Source organism: Vespa velutina, chromosome 7, assembly GCF_912470025.1.
Source record: "Vespa velutina chromosome 7, iVesVel2.1, whole genome shotgun sequence".
NCBI classification, from domain to species: domain Eukaryota; kingdom Metazoa; phylum Arthropoda; class Insecta; order Hymenoptera; family Vespidae; genus Vespa; species Vespa velutina.
The window spans coordinates 4,236,017-4,256,649 of record NC_062194.1 but is presented as its reverse complement, the minus strand read 5'-3'; the positions used below and the strand labels follow the sequence as shown (position 1 = coordinate 4,256,649).

The 20,633-nt window shown below is 28.2% G+C and overlaps 3 protein-coding genes across 10 annotated transcripts; 1 reads left to right on the top strand and 2 right to left on the bottom strand.

Annotated features, from left to right (window-relative positions):
- Positions 1–304: 304 nt before the first annotated feature.
- LOC124950665 (methionine--tRNA ligase, mitochondrial) lies at positions 305–2,728 on the bottom strand. Its single transcript, XM_047497656.1, has 6 exons — positions 2,282–2,728; positions 1,936–2,210; positions 1,607–1,838; positions 1,301–1,536; positions 965–1,199; positions 305–878 (listed from the first exon to the last, which is right to left on the bottom strand). Exons 1-6 carry the CDS (start codon positions 2,415–2,417, stop codon positions 313–315), a joined length of 1,680 nt encoding a protein of 559 aa, XP_047353612.1. The 5' UTR covers positions 2,418–2,728; the 3' UTR covers positions 305–312.
- Positions 2,729–3,034: 306 nt separating this feature from the next.
- On the top strand, positions 3,035–18,277 carry LOC124950667 (galactosylgalactosylxylosylprotein 3-beta-glucuronosyltransferase P). 6 transcript variants are annotated; one of them, XM_047497664.1, is made up of 8 exons: positions 3,035–3,239; positions 5,365–5,514; positions 12,254–12,294; positions 13,069–13,150; positions 13,248–13,438; positions 13,557–13,962; positions 14,333–14,490; positions 14,805–18,277. In XM_047497664.1, the coding sequence occupies exons 5-8, from the start codon at positions 13,259–13,261 to the stop codon at positions 15,201–15,203; spliced, it is 1,143 nt and encodes a 380-aa protein (XP_047353620.1). In that variant the 5' UTR covers positions 3,035–3,239; positions 5,365–5,514; positions 12,254–12,294; positions 13,069–13,150; positions 13,248–13,258; the 3' UTR covers positions 15,204–18,277. The 6 variants fall into 6 exon arrangements, with proteins under 6 accessions (XP_047353620.1, XP_047353617.1, XP_047353619.1 ...); XM_047497661.1 differs by lacking the exon at positions 12,254–12,294; XM_047497663.1 differs by lacking the exons at positions 3,035–3,239; positions 12,254–12,294 and adding an exon at positions 5,008–5,185.
- Positions 17,988–20,599, bottom strand: LOC124950666 (putative Dol-P-Glc:Glc(2)Man(9)GlcNAc(2)-PP-Dol alpha-1,2-glucosyltransferase). 3 transcript variants are annotated; one of them, XM_047497660.1, is made up of 5 exons: positions 20,543–20,599; positions 20,259–20,337; positions 19,817–20,147; positions 19,567–19,706; positions 17,988–19,473 (listed from the first exon to the last, which is right to left on the bottom strand). In XM_047497660.1, exons 2-5 carry the CDS (start codon positions 20,307–20,309, stop codon positions 18,736–18,738), a joined length of 1,260 nt encoding a protein of 419 aa, XP_047353616.1. In that variant the 5' UTR covers positions 20,310–20,337; positions 20,543–20,599; the 3' UTR covers positions 17,988–18,735. The 3 variants fall into 3 exon arrangements, with proteins under 3 accessions (XP_047353616.1, XP_047353615.1, XP_047353613.1); XM_047497659.1 differs by lacking the exon at positions 20,543–20,599 and adding an exon at positions 20,511–20,538; XM_047497657.1 differs by having other exon boundaries at positions 20,259–20,581.
- Positions 20,600–20,633: the final 34 nt, after the last annotated feature.

The following is a 20,633-nucleotide window of genomic DNA, read 5'->3' as shown; positions in this document are numbered from 1 at the left end:
AGAGAAGAAGATATACGTGAACTTACGTTCTGCCCTCTATACGTATGCGCCACCTATCATCGTATCTTTTATAATATGCCAAACAATATTTTCTGTACACAAAATTTTATATCCCGTATCGTTATAATTAGACAATATCGATTTAATTGCCTTTCAAATATTACTGTAATATAGAAGTGAAATACTATTCTATATACACAGACATGACTTTTTTTTTCTCAATTAACGTCCCATCGCTATAAATTAGATAGATATAAATTAAGGTCAATGGGATATATTGCCACAGTAAATACATCACCATACGTATCAAATTTATGAAACTTTTATTCGTTTAAATAATATCATACCATTCCGATCGAAATTCCTTTCGTTCGGTAAACTTTTCTCCCGATATTGTGAGGCTGTGTCATACCAAGTGCGTTTTTCTTTTGGTATTAACAAAAAATCAAGAATATTATTAGCTAATCTTGGAATAATAGGAGACAATACCAAAGTGGATATTCTTACGCTCTCTAATGCGACAGAAATAACAGCCTTGAGCTCCATAAGAGAATCTTGGTTATCTAATTTTTTGCTTAGTAACCATGGCTTATGATATTCTATCATTTGATTTACCATACGTAATGCAGCCATGGTTACATCTACTACATTATGTAGATTATACTCTTCATAATGGGATCGTGTATTATCACCCAAGCATTCTGTGATCTTTATGGTTTGTATAGCTATATCTGATTTTAAAACATAAGCAAACTCCATTGGATTAGGAACTTCTCCCCATGGATTAATAATTTTTCCTGTACACCGGCTAATCAAATTACCTAATGTATCAGCAAGTTCAGCATTTATTGTTCTTAGGATTTTATTGTCACTATAATCTATTAAAATAGAAAAGCTTATTTTTTTTTTCTTTTATTTTTTATTATAAATTAGAATGACATATTGATTCAAATTATAAACTTACTTGCATCGCTATAAGGCACAGCTTCTCTTAAGATGAAATATCTTAAACCCTCTTCTGTAAAATTATTAGCTGCTTCGAAAGGTGAAATAACATTACCCTTTGATTTAGACATTTTTCTATCATCAACCGTCCAATGTCCATGACACAGTAATGTTTGAGGAGGTTCAAGTCCTGCAGCTATTAAAAATGCTGGCCAGTATATACCATGAAATTTTAATATATCTTTACCAATAATCTAAATTTCATATTAATATAATTAATATTTAAAACATATATATATATATATATTTTTTTTTTTCTTATTAAGTTTTACAAGATACGTTATATGTAGCATACCTGCAAACTTGGTGGCCAAAATTGCTTGTATGTATCATTTGGATAACCCAATACAGTTAAATAATTTATTAATGCTTCTAACCAAACATATACGGATTGATTTTTGTTTTGAGGCGTTGGAATACTCCAAGGAACTCTACTTGTAGGTCTTGATATACTTAAGTCATGCAAATCTATATCTTCTTCTATCCACTTACTTAAAATCTTATGATATTTTGCAGGTTGTACGGTAGTTTCTATATAATAAAAGAATACTTTTCAATATGAAATTATAATTTTCATAATTTCTTGTATGTAATTTCATACTCCTTTTTATCCAATATTTCAATTCATCTTGTAGAGCACTTAATCTGAATTTGTAATTGTCTTCTTCTGTCCATTCTACAGGGTGACCAGATTCTTTAGAGACTTTAATTGTTTTACCAGATGAATCTGTTATTTCATCTAATTCTATATCTGTAAGAAATGCTTCGTCCGATGTACAATACCATCCCGAATATTTTCCTAAATAAATATATCCTCTTGTATCCAAAACATTCTAAAAATGTATGTATGTATGTTTGTAACGAGATTAAAATTACTTATATAATAATTTGTCTTTCTTTATGAGATTTATATCAAAGAAATATAACAACCCAAAAATGATGCACTGCCTCGAGATGACGTTGTTCTGTGGTACGAATAAATGCAGAATAATTCACAGAAAATTTATCGCACATTTCCTTGAATTGTTTTGAAATTTTTGTGCAATAATCTGATGTTGGAATCTTAGCTAAATTTGCAGCAGTTTCTACTTTATTACCATGCTCATCTGTACCAGTGCTTAAAAATGTGGAATGACCGAGCATAGATCTGTATCTTGTTATACAATCTGCTAAAGTTGCACTATACAAATGTCCAATATGTGGAGCTGACATAAATATAAAAGATGTAAATAAAGACATTATACAAAGTTATTGGACAACATAATATTTTATGTACCTGCATTAACATAAAATATTGGCGTACTAATATAAACATTTTTAAGTATATCACTTGTGTAATGCCTTTGTAAAATTCTGTTTCGTGACACTTGTAATTCTATTGGTAAAAATCGAGCTATTCCCAATGACTTCATGATTTCATAATTTTTTATGCGATAAAGATATTTTTAATCGATATAAAAATGAAAATATCTCACAATGAATAACCTCTGAGAGAACTAGACACAATTTTCTCTCTCAACATGATCATACATGTGCGCACGCAGATTTAAGGTACCGAATGAAGAATTTTAACGAAGATGATAAAAAGAGAAGACAAAAAAAAAAAAAAAAGAAAAATGGAAAGATTCAAGAACTATTTTAAAATGATCTGTTTTCGTATCAATTAAAATAGAATCGGAAGTATGTCAGGTGACGTTCGAAAATAATTCTTCATTCTGATATCACGATAATCGCATAAAAATTATTTATAAATTACAAAAATTACGATAAAAAGTTAAAAAATAATGAATTATTCCGGATAGGAAATCATTTTGATCAACGATTAAGGAGAAATGTCATTTGGCTCTTATTAATTTTCCTTTCTTGTTGAAAGTAGGGAAATTAAAGAGAGTATGGGAAAGCTTGAAAAAACATCAATGTTTTGTAGATGTATATATATTGGTTGATGGTACCGTTGCTGTGACTGGTGCTGCCAGGCAACAATCATTCGTAAGAAACATGCGCGAGTTTCAAGTCCTATGGCACAGTAGGAAAATTGCTGCGTGTTAGAGCCGGACACGGGTTCTCCTACCTCATGCCAGTAGCACCCCTTCATTCGAAGGGGTGGTAGACGTTAATTTCTTCTGACGGTTGATTGTACTAGTGCGCGTTCGAACGATCGTCATTAAAAGGCCGCGCGAATAAGCGGATTATTTTCCACCGTTGTAAAATCATTTACATTATTTAATATCATGGTGAGTAAAATGTTACGTCGAAATTTATTTTCGAATTTTTCACACATACATTGGATTCGACTACTCGTACAAATAATTTCTTTGAAAATTTTCATATTAAGCATGCACGCCTACGCCAATGCATTTGAACTATTATTTTTCTTTTTTTCGTAATTATTTAACGTTCATTTAGCATCTCTGTTATCGTTGACTTTCAAAACAAAAAAGAAAAAAGAAACAAAAAAAAAAAGAAAAAGAATTTCTTGTTTATTTTGTTTAAGCCTCTTTCATTTATATTCCTTTTCGATTACGTACGTTCTCAATCGAGCTCTCAATTGTTTCAACCCCTTTTTCCTCAAAATTTTTCATCCCTACTCTAAACATCTCTCGTACTCGAAGCATATATTTATTGGTGAATTTATGTACATTGGTATGTTTAAAACGTAACAGTGGATTAAGAATAATCGAGAAGATACAACGCTTTGTATCACGAGAATGTCGTTGTATCGTGATAGACGTGAAAAAACATGGAAGAGATGTATCGATAAAACTTTTGCAAAATTATTGTTTCTGTTCATTATATTTAGTGAAATAAAAAAAAAGAAAGAAAGAAAAAAAGGAAAAATAAAATTAAAAAAGAAAAAAAAAAAGGAAACAAATCAATTTTTTAGGAAAATCATTTATGTTTCATATATATGTAACTACATTTCGTACATTTTTTCGAGTTTAAAAAAAAAAAAAGAAGTACGAACTTAACCTCGACTTTTTTTCCTTTGAAAAATCAAAACTTATATTTGAGCTACGTATGTATTTGAGTATCGAGTGAAAAAAATGATTTGATACTTGGAATACAATGAAGTGATGTATTCTTCTCAACGAATAATTCGAGAAAAGAATTTCTTATAGAAATAGAACACAACCATCGTTTTCGATGGTAATTTTCTAAATGCAGTTCGATCAAGAAAGTGGCGCTATCTCTGCATAGATCGGGTCACTATGTATATGGGGCTAGCACTCATACCGGAAGGTCAATAAGCAAAGTGATAACCTATTTGACGCAGCTTAATAATGACGTTTAAGCTCTCTTTTGCGCGGCAGTTGTTAATAAGCTTTCAACCTGGATTATCACTTAGATTGGTTCTACCAACGATCGTCTTTCGAGCCTAGAACTATTATTATCTTTTTTATATCGAACAATTCTAAAAATAGAGATACTATATTGCATATACATAGGTATATGTGTATGTATGATTACATTGCATAGATTTCCAATTTATCAATTTCATGTATGAAGAAAAAAAGAAAAAAATTTTTTTTTTCCAAGCAATTCTTACATATTGTCTAGCAATTACAATTTAAATGTAAAATTCAATAATAAATGTTTTTGTCTTTTGTTTTTATTTTTTTTTTTTCGGTCAATTTAAATTGAAATAATTCAAATTAATGTAAATCTTACCAATATTTTCTTTTTATAAATATTCGTATATTAGAAAAATCTGTTCGATTATCGAGTAGTCAAACGCTCGCGTATTATCGAATATATCAAATCGAATAATAAATCATTATCAGTCTTATATCTCAAATGTATTCTCATAAAGTAATATGACGCAAGATTTGCGAGTCTTGTAAAATCTTTTATTGTTTTTTATTTTCATTTAATTTATTAATTAGATCAAAAGTTATTATATAAAATATTTTTCTTGTGTAAAACAACATTCGAAAATAGTAGATAAATGTTTGAGATTTAAAAAAAGAAAAACAACAAAAAAAATGAAAATAAATAGAAAAAGAAAAATATTTTCAATCTTAAGATACATAAAGATATCGTAATGTGTTATAAAATATCGTAGATAAGTTAGTGAATTTTTGCATTGTAATAGATTTGTCAAAGTAATAACGTCAACATAGTGGCACGTTTGCTTTTCACAGTCGAGAAGATAATTTAATAATCGTTATAAGTAGTGAAGGTACCTCCTTTTTGATATTATTTTCAACCATTTGGAATATTACGTTCGTTATTAAATTTCTTTATCTTTCCTTTAAGAAAGAAAAAATGAAAAAGAAAATAATTGGACTGTACAAATCTCTTATATATTTCCAATGAATCGATCATTATTGAGTTTTTTCATTTCCTTCTTTTGAGTAGGAGTCACTGTTTCCATCATCTCACCAAGTGAAGATCTTGCTTGAGGAAGCGAAGTTTATTGGAAGGAGAAGAACATGTTTTCGATTCCGCAATCGTAATTTCCGGGACATTTCGCAATTGTGCTTGGACGATCAAGTTTTAGCTTACTAGGTGAGTATACTATATCAACGTGTATAAATTCTTCTTCATATATCAACATTTTTTATGATCATTCTCATTTAATTCGCGTCTTTTCAACCATGAAATTTTATATTATGCTTCGCCAGCTTCTCATTTATTCGCGTATTATCGCATTACGTTTCGTTTATTATGTTATTTTAATTCACATCATTTTACGAATATTCGAGATATTTTTAATTATTTGTATTTGTATTATTTTCAAAAATTAAATATATGAATATCTTAAATCGAACGAGATCAAAATAATATTCTTTTCGTTTCTTTCAAATCGTTATTGAGAAAACGTTTGAACGTTTCTCGATAAATGCGTGAAATGCATCTGTCGTCGAGTTCGCAGCAAGTTGCATTACTTATTGCAATATCGAAAGATCCGTTAATTAAGCTTCCCAGATTCTACTATATGTTACACATATGTCTTGGTAGTCTGGATCAATATGCCAGTATATACACTAGAGAGGTGTAGCGAGAGAATGAAGGAGAGGAACGGAAAAGAGAGCGAGCGAGAGACATCACATGGTATCTGCTGACTGTGGTTATCGACCACCACGCCACACGAAAAGCACTGTTGTCGGGCCCCTTCTCCCTTTCCTTTCCTCTATAAACAAAAAAAAAAAAAATCATCAAATTCAAAGAGATTTCCGATTACTGTAGGTCCTATCAAAACAGATACATACATCAAATAGCAAAACTTTTTCAACCAACTCTTTCAGATGAAACGAAACGAAAGGAAACGAAACGAAACAAAACGTTTTTTCTTTTTTCTTTATATTTAACTTTATTTTTCATTTATTTTTCAAAAGCCCATACAATTATTATTTCATTTATCATCGTATGAATCATAAATCATATGTTTGCATCTGGTAAGAGATCTATTATGTAAAGAGAATCATCGTTAATTCGTTTATAAATCGATCGTACTCGTTTCATACGATTTATCCTTCCTTTAATATTTATTAAAACGAACACGCAAACTTTAACAACGTGAGAGCTACTAACATATATATATATATATATATATATATATATATATATATATATTGGTTATCGAAGAGAAAGAAATATAGAAATCAATAGAGTCAAATAAAAGCGCGGAAGTAGCACGTGACTAGGTCACGTGAATTATCGAATTATCCGTTTCCTTACGACATGGTTATAAGGTAGTCGTTTCTCTTGAATATACTTCTTGTAGCAAAGGGGAACGCGTTAGAAACGATAGATATAGGTACATAACTCATCTATATCTCTCTTTCTTTCTCTTTCTCAATGTTCTCTTTTAGTCATTTAAACGCTGAACCGTCACGTTTAGTAGTTATACGATACGATACTTTCTTGATGCGAGTGCAGAAAGTAGAGGAAAACAAGCTTGTAAGTTTTGATTGTTCGATGATTATCTCCTAATTTATCATATAAAATCATGATTAATTTTAATAATATAAATTATTTTCTTTTTTCTATTCGTTTATTTTCTTTTGACATTGGAACATTTCATTTTCCTTTCTTCATTGATAGTATTTCAAGAAACGCGATAAGTCACGATAATTTTTTATTTTGATATTGTTCAATTTTTTCATTGATATTTTATAGCATTTGTTGGATGACGACATCTTATCTATAATCATTAAATAAATAGAAAGTTTTATAGATAACTATATAAATGTAATATATAGGAATAGTTTCGTAAATATATTTTTTTCTAAATACATAGGTACTACGTTGTCACATTAAAGTTAGGCGGATTATTTAATATATTAATTCACAAATTGAATTCTTCTATATTTTTATTGTATTTCATAAACATCTCAATCGACTTTCTTTATTATTCATTGACCTACTTATCGTTTCTCGTGTGTATGCAATTCAAAATGTCTGTATATGAAATGATAAATAAATTAAAAAGTTCGATGATCGATATCAAGCAATAAATGAGATTAGAAAGGAATTACCTATATTCATACATACATATATACATATGTAGATATATTAATATCTATATCATATATATATATATATATATCATATACATATGTACATACATAATAACGAATCATAAGGACAAATTCGCATTTTTCAAGAATTATTTAGTATCCTGATAGAAGAACGAAAGCTGTCTCGTAAAAAAAGATTTTATGGTGCTCGAGATATAGATACCATATATATATATATATATATACATACATATATACATATATACAATACATGGATAGAGATACATCGTACGAGGCGCGTAAAATTCAAGCAAATGCGGGCACTATATGCGCGAGATAGACCGACCGCGCGCTGCGCCATTCCGATCTAACCCGAATGAATTTCCGAGGTCGAGCTAGTGGATAGTACGCGAGTTACTGCGGCCGCAGACGATTCCCAAGTTCGTCAGTCGCGGCTCGGCGACGAGCGTGCACGCGTTTCGTTCGTGTTGTTCGCTCGTTCGGTTACGAAGGAATTTATTAATTTTTCTTTTCTTTTTCTTTTTCTTTTTGTTTTGCATATATATATATATATATATATATATATATATATATATATATATTTTTTTTTCTTCCATTTCTTCTTCTTCTTCTTCTTTTTCGATCATTGGATAAAACTTTAATTTATAGACGTTAAATTTTTCGTTTATGGGAAAGTAATAGAGAAAACGACGCGCACACACGAACGCGCGCGCCCGCGCGCGCACATACAAAAACCGATAGTGAAGATGAATCATGCCAAAGAGAATAACCAATGAGAGAAGAAGACGTACGAATTCGGCCGACATGCTGTTAGTACGCTCTCAGGAGTAAGCGCAAAATGTTATAGCTAAAAATAATTTTAGAACCGACGATTAGGAGAAAAAAGATGGAGAAAGAGGAGGAGGAGGCGACTGTGTTTTTTTTTTTTTGTTTTTCTTCTTTCTCGCCTTTGTATCTTTATTTTCTATCTTTTTACGATTAAGATCAAAAAATCGTAGAAGGGTATAAGTTCTGTGATAATAATAGCGACATTTTTATTTCTCTCTTCTCCTCTTTTTTTCTTTTTTTTCTTTCTCTGCTTTTCTTTTTTTCTTCTTCTTTTTTTCCTTTTCTTTTTTTTTTTTTTTTTTTTTTTTTAAATTTTATTTCACGGAGTAGGCTCGATCACGCGTAACGACTTCTCATATTAAACCTCAACGCACGTTTCGCGTGCTTCAATCTAAAACGCGCATTCATATATACGCAAATATATGTGTGTGTGTGTGTGTGTGTGTGTCTGTGTGTGTGTGTATTCCCGTTGCCGCAAGATGTAATTAAATCGGACTTTCAAACTTTCAGTCACGCGATTTCTTCCTATCATCCCGTTGTGGGTGGATTTGGTGCGTTCACGCGAGACTGATATCTAAGTGATATATTACTTATTTATCGTTCTCACAATATTTCGGAAAATATTTTGAAAGTATTGGAAACGAGAATTGTAACAGTATCAGATACTTGATCGCAAGAAAAAAAAAAAACTGCTTTTATTGTTCCCCTTTTTTAATTATTTTCTTGTTCTTTATTTTTTCCTTGCGATAAGATGTTTTCGTTTATTTTTACGTCACATTCAACACTAATTATGCGTAATATATATGTATTATTAATACTTGTTTTCAATTATTGCTTACGTAACTGTACGAGAAAATTTCGAGTCGAAGATAACAATACATACACATCTATATACATATGTATATATTTACCTATCGTATCAAATATATGAGTGATACACATATACATATGTAGATAATGTACACCCATATAATTTTGTTAGTTTGTTCTCGTTTATTCTACCGCAAAAAAACGTCAACTTCATTTGCGTTCATGCATGCGGTTAAGCCGCGATACGAGGGCGGGATACTTTCCGTTGAATTTGCTGTAGCACGTGTTCAATGGTTATGGTTCGCTTACGTTTTATAGCTAAAGTATACCTCACTCGTTGTATATTTACCATTTCGTATATCTCGACGCTTTTCTCCCGCTCTCTCTTTTTCTTTCGATATACGCTATAATAATTTTTTAATCCCTTCGAGAATAATGTAAATTTGGATTTAGATTAATCATTAGATTAAACACTTGATCAAATAATTATCTACTTTTTACGATAATAATTTTTCTTAATCTTTCGTTTCTTAGAATATCAATTTAATTTAATTCATTTAAATCGTTTGATTTTTTCTTTTTTGTTAAAATAATAAGAGTTTCTAATTTTTTTTTTTCTTTTTTTTTTTTTTTTTTTTATTTTTTAATTCAATTTATCTTATCACATATCTCCATTGTCATTCTTCTTCAAATTTAATTATATGAAAATGTACTATAAAAAGAATTTCTCTTTTATTTCAAGTGTTAATATGTAAAATTTGCCTGTCGGTAGATAACCCGTTCTACGCACAATCATGAATATTTGCTTTATTGGATCTGTCAAGTTTTCACGAATTCGAATAATTTTACAAGGAGTATTAGTAGTTTTAATAAATTTTTTTAACTTAAAATTAAAAGAATTTTTTTTCTTTTTTTTTTTTTAATTTATAAAATTTAGATCATTTTCATATGATCATTGGCTGATATGTCATGTGTATATAATATTGGTATGACAAGTTGGGCCAAAAACGATGAAATAAAAAATATAAATGAAGTTCAAGATCTAATATTCGTAGAATTTTTAAAATAATAATATAATTGTAGACAATTTTCAAAATTGTTGATTACAATTTTATTTAATATGCGATAAACGAGAAAGAAGCAAAAAAAAAAAAAAAGAAAAAAGAAAAAAGAGAAATAAACTAAAAGCGTCTTAATTATTTTCATTCACTTGATTCACACACTTTAATCTATTTAAAATTTAAATTAAATGATGTTAGTAGGAACAGTTATTTATATTTTCTTTTTCTAAATATTAACTTTGGAACAGATTCAAATTTTCTACTTATAAATATATATGTATATATGTATATATATATATATATATATATATATATATATATATATATATATATGTATATATATATAATAATAATGTGTATAGAAACAAAATTAATCTCTTTCGTTTAATTTAGGAACATACATACATACATCATATATACCGGATGAGGACAATTACAAATCTAATATTCTAAAATCGAATATTCGAATATTCTAAAGAAAGAACTTAATATTAGAACTTAATATATTAAAAAATTTCGAAGTTGCCTGATTCTGAAGTTGAAAGAAATTATGATTGATTTTTAATTCATTAAAATATTAACTACTTCTTACACATAATAATAATAATCCATAATATAATTATTAGAATAAAAATTAATGAAAATGCCTATTGAAGAAACCAAAACAATTTATTCTACACGTATCACCTATATGAACGTTCAATAGAAATAAACACGATTATATTTTTTTCTACACGAATAGGTAATATGAAAGGTGAACCGTCCCGTACGACATGTAATCGAGTGTGACGCATTATTATTGACTGTTAGTTTATATATGTATACATTCAACATTTTTGTTGTCCTTTTTATTCTAGAGTTGTACCTTTCTTTACTTTTCTTTTTTCATTTTTTTATTGTGTTTCTATTTTTTTTTTCTTTTTTTGTTTCTTTCTTTTTAATACCAACTAGGTTGCGTGCGAGATACTTATACGTAGCAATATTATGCATTATGCAGAGAACGTATATGTTAGTCGTGTGATCGCACGCACATCGATTAGAACGGCACGAGTGTGTTAGTGACGTCCTTGTATATTATACAGCTAGTAAAACACGATAGATTATTTTATGCAGATTATGGCTTAGTTTATAGATGTTGAAGAGTGAAAGAGTTTTAGATTATAGGACGCCATACACGATAGTTCTATGGAGCTGAAAATAATTTCTTTTCTTTTTTTTTTGATCCACGTGTCATCGATGCAAATTATCATTGAATATTAAATGACAAACATTCATGATATAGAACTTTTAAAATAACTTTTAGGATTTAATATTCACTTTAAATGTTATATTTTAAACAAATTTTTTAGCAAATATTTATGCGTGAATGAAGGCAAACATCTTATTTTTATTTATATTATACAAATAATGAATGATGAGTTTATGTTTAACTTTTTTCTTTTCTTTTCTTTTTTTTTTTTTTTTAATCAAATAATATCAATCACAAACACGATTCGTATACATGAATTAAAGTAAAATGGATTTTAATGTGGCTATTATAAAAATTTGCGACTTTGTTTTACATTTAAAAAAAAAAAAAAAAAAAAAAAAAAAAAAAAAAAAAAAAAAAAAAAAAAAAAACTGTATTTTTCAAAAATTACCCTCATATGTAAATGTATAATTTGTCGAGATAACGAGTAGAGTAAGAAAAAAAGGTAAAGGTGGACGATCGCAAGCGGAAAAACGTTTTTATGTTACATCGCGGATCCTGGTTGATGATAGCTTAATTGGTCGCATTGTTCGCCATAGGAAGAGACATAATAGAAGACTCGTATCGACGAACGAATCACATGTTTTCTCTCTCTTTCTCTCTCTCTCTCTCTCTCTCTCTCTCAGCTCACAAATTTCCATCTCGTCCCATGAGAAATTTGTCGATTTATTTTACAAGACCAGATTCGATTTTACATTATCTTATCGTTGTCTCTCGGATACATTAATAGCGGTTTATCGACAAAATTTCAACTCACGACGGATGTTCTTCCTGTTCTTTTATCGCATTACGCCTTCGCTGCATGTCGCTGAAAGTTTATCCACGCGTTTCTGTAACCTCCTCGAGATACATACATGTACGTATATTATAGTTTTGGCATTCATATATAATTGATCGAGTTTATTGATAAAATTGATAATAGCGTTGATAAATTTATAAATTGATGAGTATATGTATATATATATATTTATTTATTTATTTATCTATAAGTATAATAAATAGTAATATAATTATCTCTGTATTCAAGTACTCATATGTTTATATATGTATATGTATCTATTTATAATTTTTTTAATTGATATAAATATTACATATATTATATTATATATATATATAAAAATATATAAAATTAATTTATGTATGTATGTATATGTATTTGTATGTGTAGATATATTCGATTCAATAAAAATATATAATTTCTATGGTGATATTTGAAAATATTTTGTTTTATCTGTTCAAATAAAATTCACAAAAATCATATCAAAATTTTTGTTAAATTAATAAATTGAATCATTTAAAAATAAGATAAATAATTTTTCATAATCAAAATGAAAATTCGTTTTTACTTGTCACATATAAATTATTATCATAACAAGGTAGACGATAACTAAACATTATTTCATGGCTTATCACTTTTTTAATTTCTTTTTTGCACATTTGTATATCTATCAAAAGTAATAATATCTATCAGAGGTATTCATGTGTTATCAAGATATTAGTTTGATTATTTCATTATCTAAAATGAAATTCATAAATAGATTGTAAATAAACGTTATCGTATTTAATGATCATTATATCTTTTCTTATCAAAAATGTAGAATACAATCATAAATTTATATATTTTTCGCAGGTCAGAAGACGTTAAAGTCATAGAAAGGAAAAACGACGACGACGTAGGCAAGATATTCAATGTGTACAGCATTATCATCCAGGTATTATACAAATAAATTAAAGAATTTAATATTATTATCTTTTTTTCAATAAACGATCGAACATAAAGGAATGTTTTAATAATTGTCATTGTTACAGGCATTTGTAAGATGAAACCGTCCATGAAAATGGGAGTGATCGCCTTGATTGGTGTTTGTGTGGTATTTTATCAATATCACCTGTCTACAGGAGTTAGATTCGATCAGGCGATCGATTTTAGTGCCGGTGGGTCTATCGATGATGAGGTTGAATCTCATCAGATTAAGTTCCCAAGGTTTACCTCAGATATGGTAATAGAAATTGATTATTGATATTAAAAAATAAAATACAGAATACAAAAAATTTATATATATATATATGTTTTTTTTTCGTCATATAATTTTTCTTAAAAAAAAAATAAATTCGCAGGTAATGAACGCGGTACGTCGAGTACAAGATTTGAATGGTCTCAGTCCAGAAGTTGGTACATTATTGATCAAAGAAATATGGTATCAACTCAATAAAAATGTCCTTGAAACTACGGAAAACGATTCGCGAATTTTACGACCTTGTTCAAAACTTGTCACTTCGAACGTCGCATGTATGCCTTCCTTATCATCATCGTCCACGAAGAATGAAATATCTTTGGATCCTCTCTACATTATAACACCGACTTATCGTAGACCAGAACAAATTCCAGAGCTCACTAGGATGTCTCACACGCTTATGTTAGTTAAAAATGTTCATTGGCTCGTAATAGAGGATGCATACGTAGCCACGAAACAAGTTACGAGATTACTCGAACGTACGGGTTTAAAATTCGATCATCTAACAGGTGAGTCTTTTTTTATTATTGATAATCTTTTAATTAAAGATCCTTCGTCATCGTTTAAATCGCTTTTTCTTAGCACGGAACTTTTGCATTTTTAATGACTTTCATCCATAATAAAATATGTATGTGTATATGTATATGTATATACATAGAAGTCGTCAAAAATTAATTGAACCAAGTGGATCAATTGACGATCACTTTGAAAGTAAACTATTTCTAACGAAAGAACATTTCATTGATCGATAAATTTCCTTTTGATTTTTTCACGTAACAAATATATATATACATATATATATATATATATATATATATATATATATATATTTGTATTAATAAATAATACGAATAAAGTAACGATCGTTATTCGTTTCAGCGCCGATGCCAGAAAAATATAAATTTAAAAATGGTGCAAAACCACGTGGCGTTTCTAACAGAAATCGTGGCTTGCAATGGATAAGAGCGAACGCAACGAAAGGTGTACTTTATTTCGCTGATGATGATAACACCTATGACATAGCTTTGTTCGACGAGGTAATACGGCTTCTACGATTATTCCTTTAAAACTCTCTACAAATACGCAGGTTTCAAGCTTGAATATTTTTCTTTTAAAATCAACAAGATATTAGTTTCTAATCGTTAATTTAATCGGAGTAACGTTTAATTGTGTGTCGATTTGTATCCGATCAATATCCTATTATATCATTTATCTCTAAATTAGATATGTTCGTATAAGTTGATAACACGAAGATATTATTAAATGATAATATTATAACACATACACACGCAAGCACGAACACACATATACACACTTATATCTAAATATTCTCACAAATACTAATTTTCAGATCCGTAAAACGAAAACTGTGTCAATGTTTCCGGTTGGTCTTTGTACCAAATTTGGTTTGAGTTCTCCGATTATAAAGAACGGAACGTTTGCTGGTTTCTATGATGGATGGGTCGCTGGTCGTAAGTTTCCAGTTGACATGGCAGGATTTGCCGTGAATGTCAAATTTTTACTTCAAAGGCCAAACGCCACGATGCCGTTTAGAGCTGGTTACGAGGAAGATGGTTTCTTGAAGAGTCTTGCACCGTTAGAACCACGAGACGTACAATTATTGGCAGACAATTGTACAAGAGTACTCGCGTGGCATACGCAAACAAAAAAGAATGAACCAAGTGCACCATTGAATATGAAACTCTATGGGTCGACAAATCTCGTTAAATTGAAGGAACAAATAGTATGATGTCCGGTAAGATACAGCATTATTTGCCGAAGATAAAAGTCTCGAGTACTCGTCCGTTTTGTTTCTCGAACCTGTTTTTAACGGATAGGTGCAAGAAAAAAAAGCTATGTGATTTAGTGCCTAAAGTATTTCTCCTACGTGTAATCTAAAGAAGAAAAAGAAGAAGAAGAAGAAGAAGAAGAAGAAGAAGAAGAAGAAGAAGAAGAACGGAATGTTCTTAAGCTGAACCATCAAAATGACGGCGAAGCCTTTGATCTAATTTTTAATTTAAAGGCAGACTTTTACCTCATAGCCATGAGATCGAAAATGAGTCTCCTGCATTGCAGTAGTATGGTTTACTGTACCATAGTGTTGATATAGTGCATTTTAAATTATGTGTGGATGTATATATATATATATATACATATACATATACATATACATATACATACATACATACATACATACACTCACAAAAATACTCTCGCGCGAACAGTACAGACTAATGACCAATTGAGGTGAGTTAAATTGATTCTAGTGAGCATAGTGATAATGAAAGATTTTTGTGAGAAAGCAAGAAGAATGAGGGAAGCAATGTAAAAAAAAAAAAAAATAAGCGAGTAACTATCTTGGACCAGTAAATACATAGTGAAAGTGTGAGAGCTCGAAACACAAATCGAATCTGCCTAAGCCTCCAAATATGCACTTAATTGTATTAATGAAATATTAATAGTAATTATGAAATTTTTCTTTGTGTACCGTATTTGGACAGTCTATGCAGTCATGTCACAATCACAAATTTCAACTTCCGATTTTTATCAGACACATTGGATATCGATTCCATGTTAAAGCTTTTTGAACAATAATATAATATTGTAAATAAGTATTACCAATGTGGCATATTATTAAGCCGGAAGAATATTCTATGAAAAACGGTATATTGAATTAATATCTTGCGAAGAAGATCCTTTTATTAGATGAAAATATAAAATCCAAGGATATTTGAACTGGTGATTATAAAAAAATGATCCAAATCATATTATATATTTTTCATTTTGAGATATATTAACAATTAGGTTTGATTTATTTAAAGATTATTTTTTTTTTTTTTCTATAATGACGAGCATAAAAAGAAATAAATATATTTATTCTTGAAAAATAGTTCTTTTATGTTATTTAAAAATTTTTTAAACAGAATGTGAGAGATAAAATATGTCTTTTTACATCTCAAACGACTTAGATCACTTTTATAACCATTGGCTTATTTGTCAAAGATTTCTTGATTTTCTTTTTTTTTTTTTTTTGTGCATATCTTTTCCATGGTCATTAATAATCATAAATCATTATTATAATCATTCTTTGTTGGTAGGTGATCTTCTCATCTTATTTAAATTATCTTTGAACTTTCATGTGAGAGAGGAACTTATCAGTCAAATAAACACCGTGAATTCGATAATGTGATCTCAATATTGCATTATTGTAAAATGATTTATTTGTACATAAAGATCATGCCGTGCTTCCTAGGCAAAAAGGTATAAATATCACATATTGTAATAGCAAAAAGAAATTAATATTTTTTTTTGTTCTATTTGTGGCTTAGTAACCAATGTTGATTAGCTTAATCGCCAGGTAGCTCATCGAAGTATATAGATTATTAAGCAAAGCGCGCATCGATTTTTCTTTCGAATAATTCATTCGTTGATCATTTTTTTTTTGAGAGAGATAGATAGAGAGAGAGAGAGAGAGAGAGAAAAATAGGAAAAGTTTTGCATATCGAGTTATGGCTGTCAACATTTGAATAATTTTTATTGTAAAAGCGTTAGTTATATTCTCAACAGATTTGTGTAAAGCCAAAGAATGTAATCGTTCCGATAACAAAAAAAAAGTATATATATACTAAAAAAGACAAAAAAAAAACAACACTTTCTTATCAAAAAAATACAATCACGAATTAGTAATTGCATTACTATGAAAAATTCTATACTAAGTACTACTCATATGTAGCCTAGAGGAAATTATTAGATATTTAATAGAAAATCTTTTCTCAAGGATTTATATACAAAGTAATAATATTACAATGAGTTTTCATTTACAATAGCATCTCAATTTTTTTGTTCGATTTCTTTTTAGGCATATATATATATATATATATTACGAGGGACGTTGTAAAAATCAGGGATAACGCGAGAGATGCAAGATCAGATTATTCCATTTATCTTGTAATACAGAAGTCGGTAAAAAACAAATATGTACGTATACATATATATATTTTTGCTGCAAATCAGTTTTGCAATGTACAAAAAAATCTTTATATAATTTTTATTTCTCAAGTATACGTCTTATGATTTTTGTATCAAAGTATCTACTTAATAATCCCTTTTAAAATATAAATGAAAAATTAGATATAATTAAATTTAAATAATGCTGTCATCCCATAATAAATTAGTTCATTTAGGTTTAGGCTTAATTTGGAAATATGTTGTTATTTCTTACAATGCATTGTATAGTATATTGTAGATGCATTATTATACTGATGTAAAGAGTATCAAGCAATAATATTATAAATACAATAATAAAATTCAAAAAATATGTTCTATTATATTAATAATATCAACAATAAACAAAAGTATCACTCTTTCTCGATAAATAATATAAATGAAATTTAACTCCTGTTTATAAATTTGGAATCATTTTCTTATAAGATTCCAATATTCAAATGTACATATGCTTTCCAAATTGTATATGATACATTTTCTGACGATAATTATAAAAAGAAATTAATGACGAAATAAAACGAAAGTTAGATAAACGTCGAAATGATTTTTATTATATAAATCGTCAAATTTAAATCATATATATTATGGATTATGCTACGCGTATGTACGTGTGAAACATTAGTGATAAAAACACTATAAAATTATTATATGCGAGGACTGATCACAAATACTATGAAAAAAAAAAAATTGTTTTCATATATGTAAGAAGTATTCTCAAATTCATTCATCAATTTATTCTAATTTCGTGTGACTGTTAATATTGGAACTACAGAGACTGTATATGATGAACAAATACTAAATAAAAAGAATTAAGAACGAGTTTGTATTTTGTTTAAAAAAAAAAAAAAAAGAAAAAAAAAAGAGAACAACCTTTATCTTATTTTAATAATTTTCAATTGATTTATAGTACCTTGTAAATATATTGCACGTTATTAAGGATAACAAAAAATAGCCACAATTAAAAAGTCTTAACTTAATATTAGCACAATGGGAAGAAAATAGAAAAGCTTGAATATGTATATGCTGAAGTCTGTACTAGTCTATTTTAAGATACTGAAACGAAATCATTCAGAAATGAAATGTATATCTAATTATATCTTAGATACGATTTTGTCGTCGGGTTCAATGTGTAATATAAACTGATAAATTTTTTTATATATATAATGAATTTTTTTATATATTAATGATGTATATGCTTTTATATAAATGAATCTAATCGAAATAGATTCATGACTTTATTAACGATTAATCAACTATATATTTTCGGAATTATTATCTCACCAAGATATTCTCTGGGGATAAGTTTGATCTTCCCAATAAAATACTTTATTAATAAATATGAAAAATTGTAAAAAATTGATAAGTGAATTCGTAAGTGATTCCATTATAATTTGCCAAGGTTTGGGTTTTCTCATACTTAAACGATAAAAAATATATGGTATAATAAAATATCGTGGTTCTAATAATAATTGTGGTATAAGAACAATAACTGTGCAAAAAATAAAATTGATTTGTGTTGCAAATCTTATATGACTTATACCATACAGTGTACTATAAATCGTAAAACAATATACAGGTATTAAGATATATTTGAAAATAACATATTTGCCCATAAATTTGTTCCATATATAAAATGTATAATGCCTATTATCTGCTAATACATACGGATGAACAAGAGTATTGCAATGGACTATAATTGTTATAAGTGCAAAAATTAAACTTGATAAGATCCAATGATCCTGTATATTTTGAAAAAATTTTAAATAATGAGGTATCATGTAAGGCCATAAGAAAGAAAATATGAAAAGAGAAAAATAAAATAATTGTGATATATGGATCACAGGTACATGTGCAGTACGATCTCCAACTACAATACCTCCATTCCAAATAAGAAAGATTAAAAATATTACACCTACCATTATGTAGGGAAAAAGATTAATACTTATTTCAATAAAGAATTTAATAAATGCAATTTTACCATTATTTACTTTGTCCATTATACTCTTCCATAATAACTAGAAAGTACATAATTTTATCATATATTGTTCACAAAAATTATATAAAAATATATCATATGTTTACCCTTAAATACAATATCCTTTACTTACCTTTAAATGAATTGGTGTATTAATGGCCGTAGATGTTATAGGTTTTTGCATATGTTGATTTAATAAATCCACAATACGTTCCATAGCAAGAAATATAACCCAAATAACATTTGTTTGTCTGACCAGTATGCTTAATAATCCTATATAACATAACAAATACAATGTAACGATACATATTCTTATTATTTCAAAGAATATGTATGCTTGCTAAATACGAAAGAAAATATATATTATATGTTATTATACATACCAACGAAAGCTGAAATTTTATAATATGTTCGAAAATGTAATAATAACATCAATAAAACGATGTTAACAGATACAACATCCGTATAATATAGAAAAAACCAGAAAAACAATGGAGGAAACATTGTAATATTATATGCTACTTCTAATTGTATCCAATCTTCCCACTTATTTTTATGTATTTGTTTCATTAAAGAGTACGTAAGATAAAGATTTGCAAATGTACCGAATAAATTGATACATCTTATATACAATATATTACAAAGATTTAAAGGGGATAATATTGCAGCAGTGAGAAAATATAAGCCAGGTAAAGTTGTTATTTTAGAATCCCACTAAAAGTAAATAAATAATTAAATATTTTACTAAATAATTTAACAAATATTATAAACTATTTGTCGCTGTTATATATTAGTAAAAATTATAAAAAGAGAAACTCTGTTTACCACTGTAAAATTTCCATCGCAATAATGCAAAACTTGAGGTATATGAAACATTTCATCAATAAAATAATGCGGTTGAATTCTATTTAAATATATAAAAAGTGATGCAGTGCTTATAATGAATATTACAGACAAGACATATTTATACATCGAATAATAAATCGATCGAGAATTTTTTTTTAACAATGTCATAATTTTCGTTAAAAAAAAATAAAAAATCTTGCTTATTTTATTAATAAATAAATATAATCTAACTTCAGGATGTAACGTCTACACAATCATCTAACCTATAGCATGTGCCAGCAAATACGTAATGTATATATCCGAAGAAAAAAAACGTAATATTATATAAACTGTAAGTACCACAGTTATATAAGT

Excerpts from the sequence above, each read along its gene's own strand:
- LOC124950665 (XM_047497656.1), bottom strand. The coding sequence starts at position 2,417 with ATGAAGTCATTGGGAATAGCTCGATTTTTACCAATAGAATTACAAGTG. Across the intron at positions 1,839-1,935 it reads AGGCAGTGCATCATTTTTGG|AATGTTTTGGATACAAGAGG; the intron begins GTTGTTATATTT and ends ATACATTTTTAG. Across the intron at positions 1,537-1,606 it reads GAAATATTGGATAAAAAGGA|AAACTACCGTACAACCTGCA; the intron begins GTATGAAATTAC and ends TTTATTATATAG.
- LOC124950667 (XM_047497661.1), top strand. The coding sequence starts at position 13,259 with ATGAAACCGTCCATGAAAATGGGAGTGATCGCCTTGATTGGTGTTTGT. Across the intron at positions 13,963-14,332 it reads AAAATTCGATCATCTAACAG|CGCCGATGCCAGAAAAATAT; the intron begins GTGAGTCTTTTT and ends TATTCGTTTCAG. Across the intron at positions 14,491-14,804 it reads ACATAGCTTTGTTCGACGAG|ATCCGTAAAACGAAAACTGT; the intron begins GTAATACGGCTT and ends ACTAATTTTCAG.
- LOC124950666 (XM_047497657.1), bottom strand. The coding sequence starts at position 20,447 with ATGACATTGTTAAAAAAAAATTCTCGATCGATTTATTATTCGATGTAT. Across the intron at positions 20,148-20,258 it reads GCGATGGAAATTTTACAGTG|TGGGATTCTAAAATAACAAC; the intron begins GTAAACAGAGTT and ends ATTTACTTTTAG. Across the intron at positions 19,707-19,816 it reads TAAAATTTCAGCTTTCGTTG|GATTATTAAGCATACTGGTC; the intron begins GTATGTATAATA and ends TATGTTATATAG.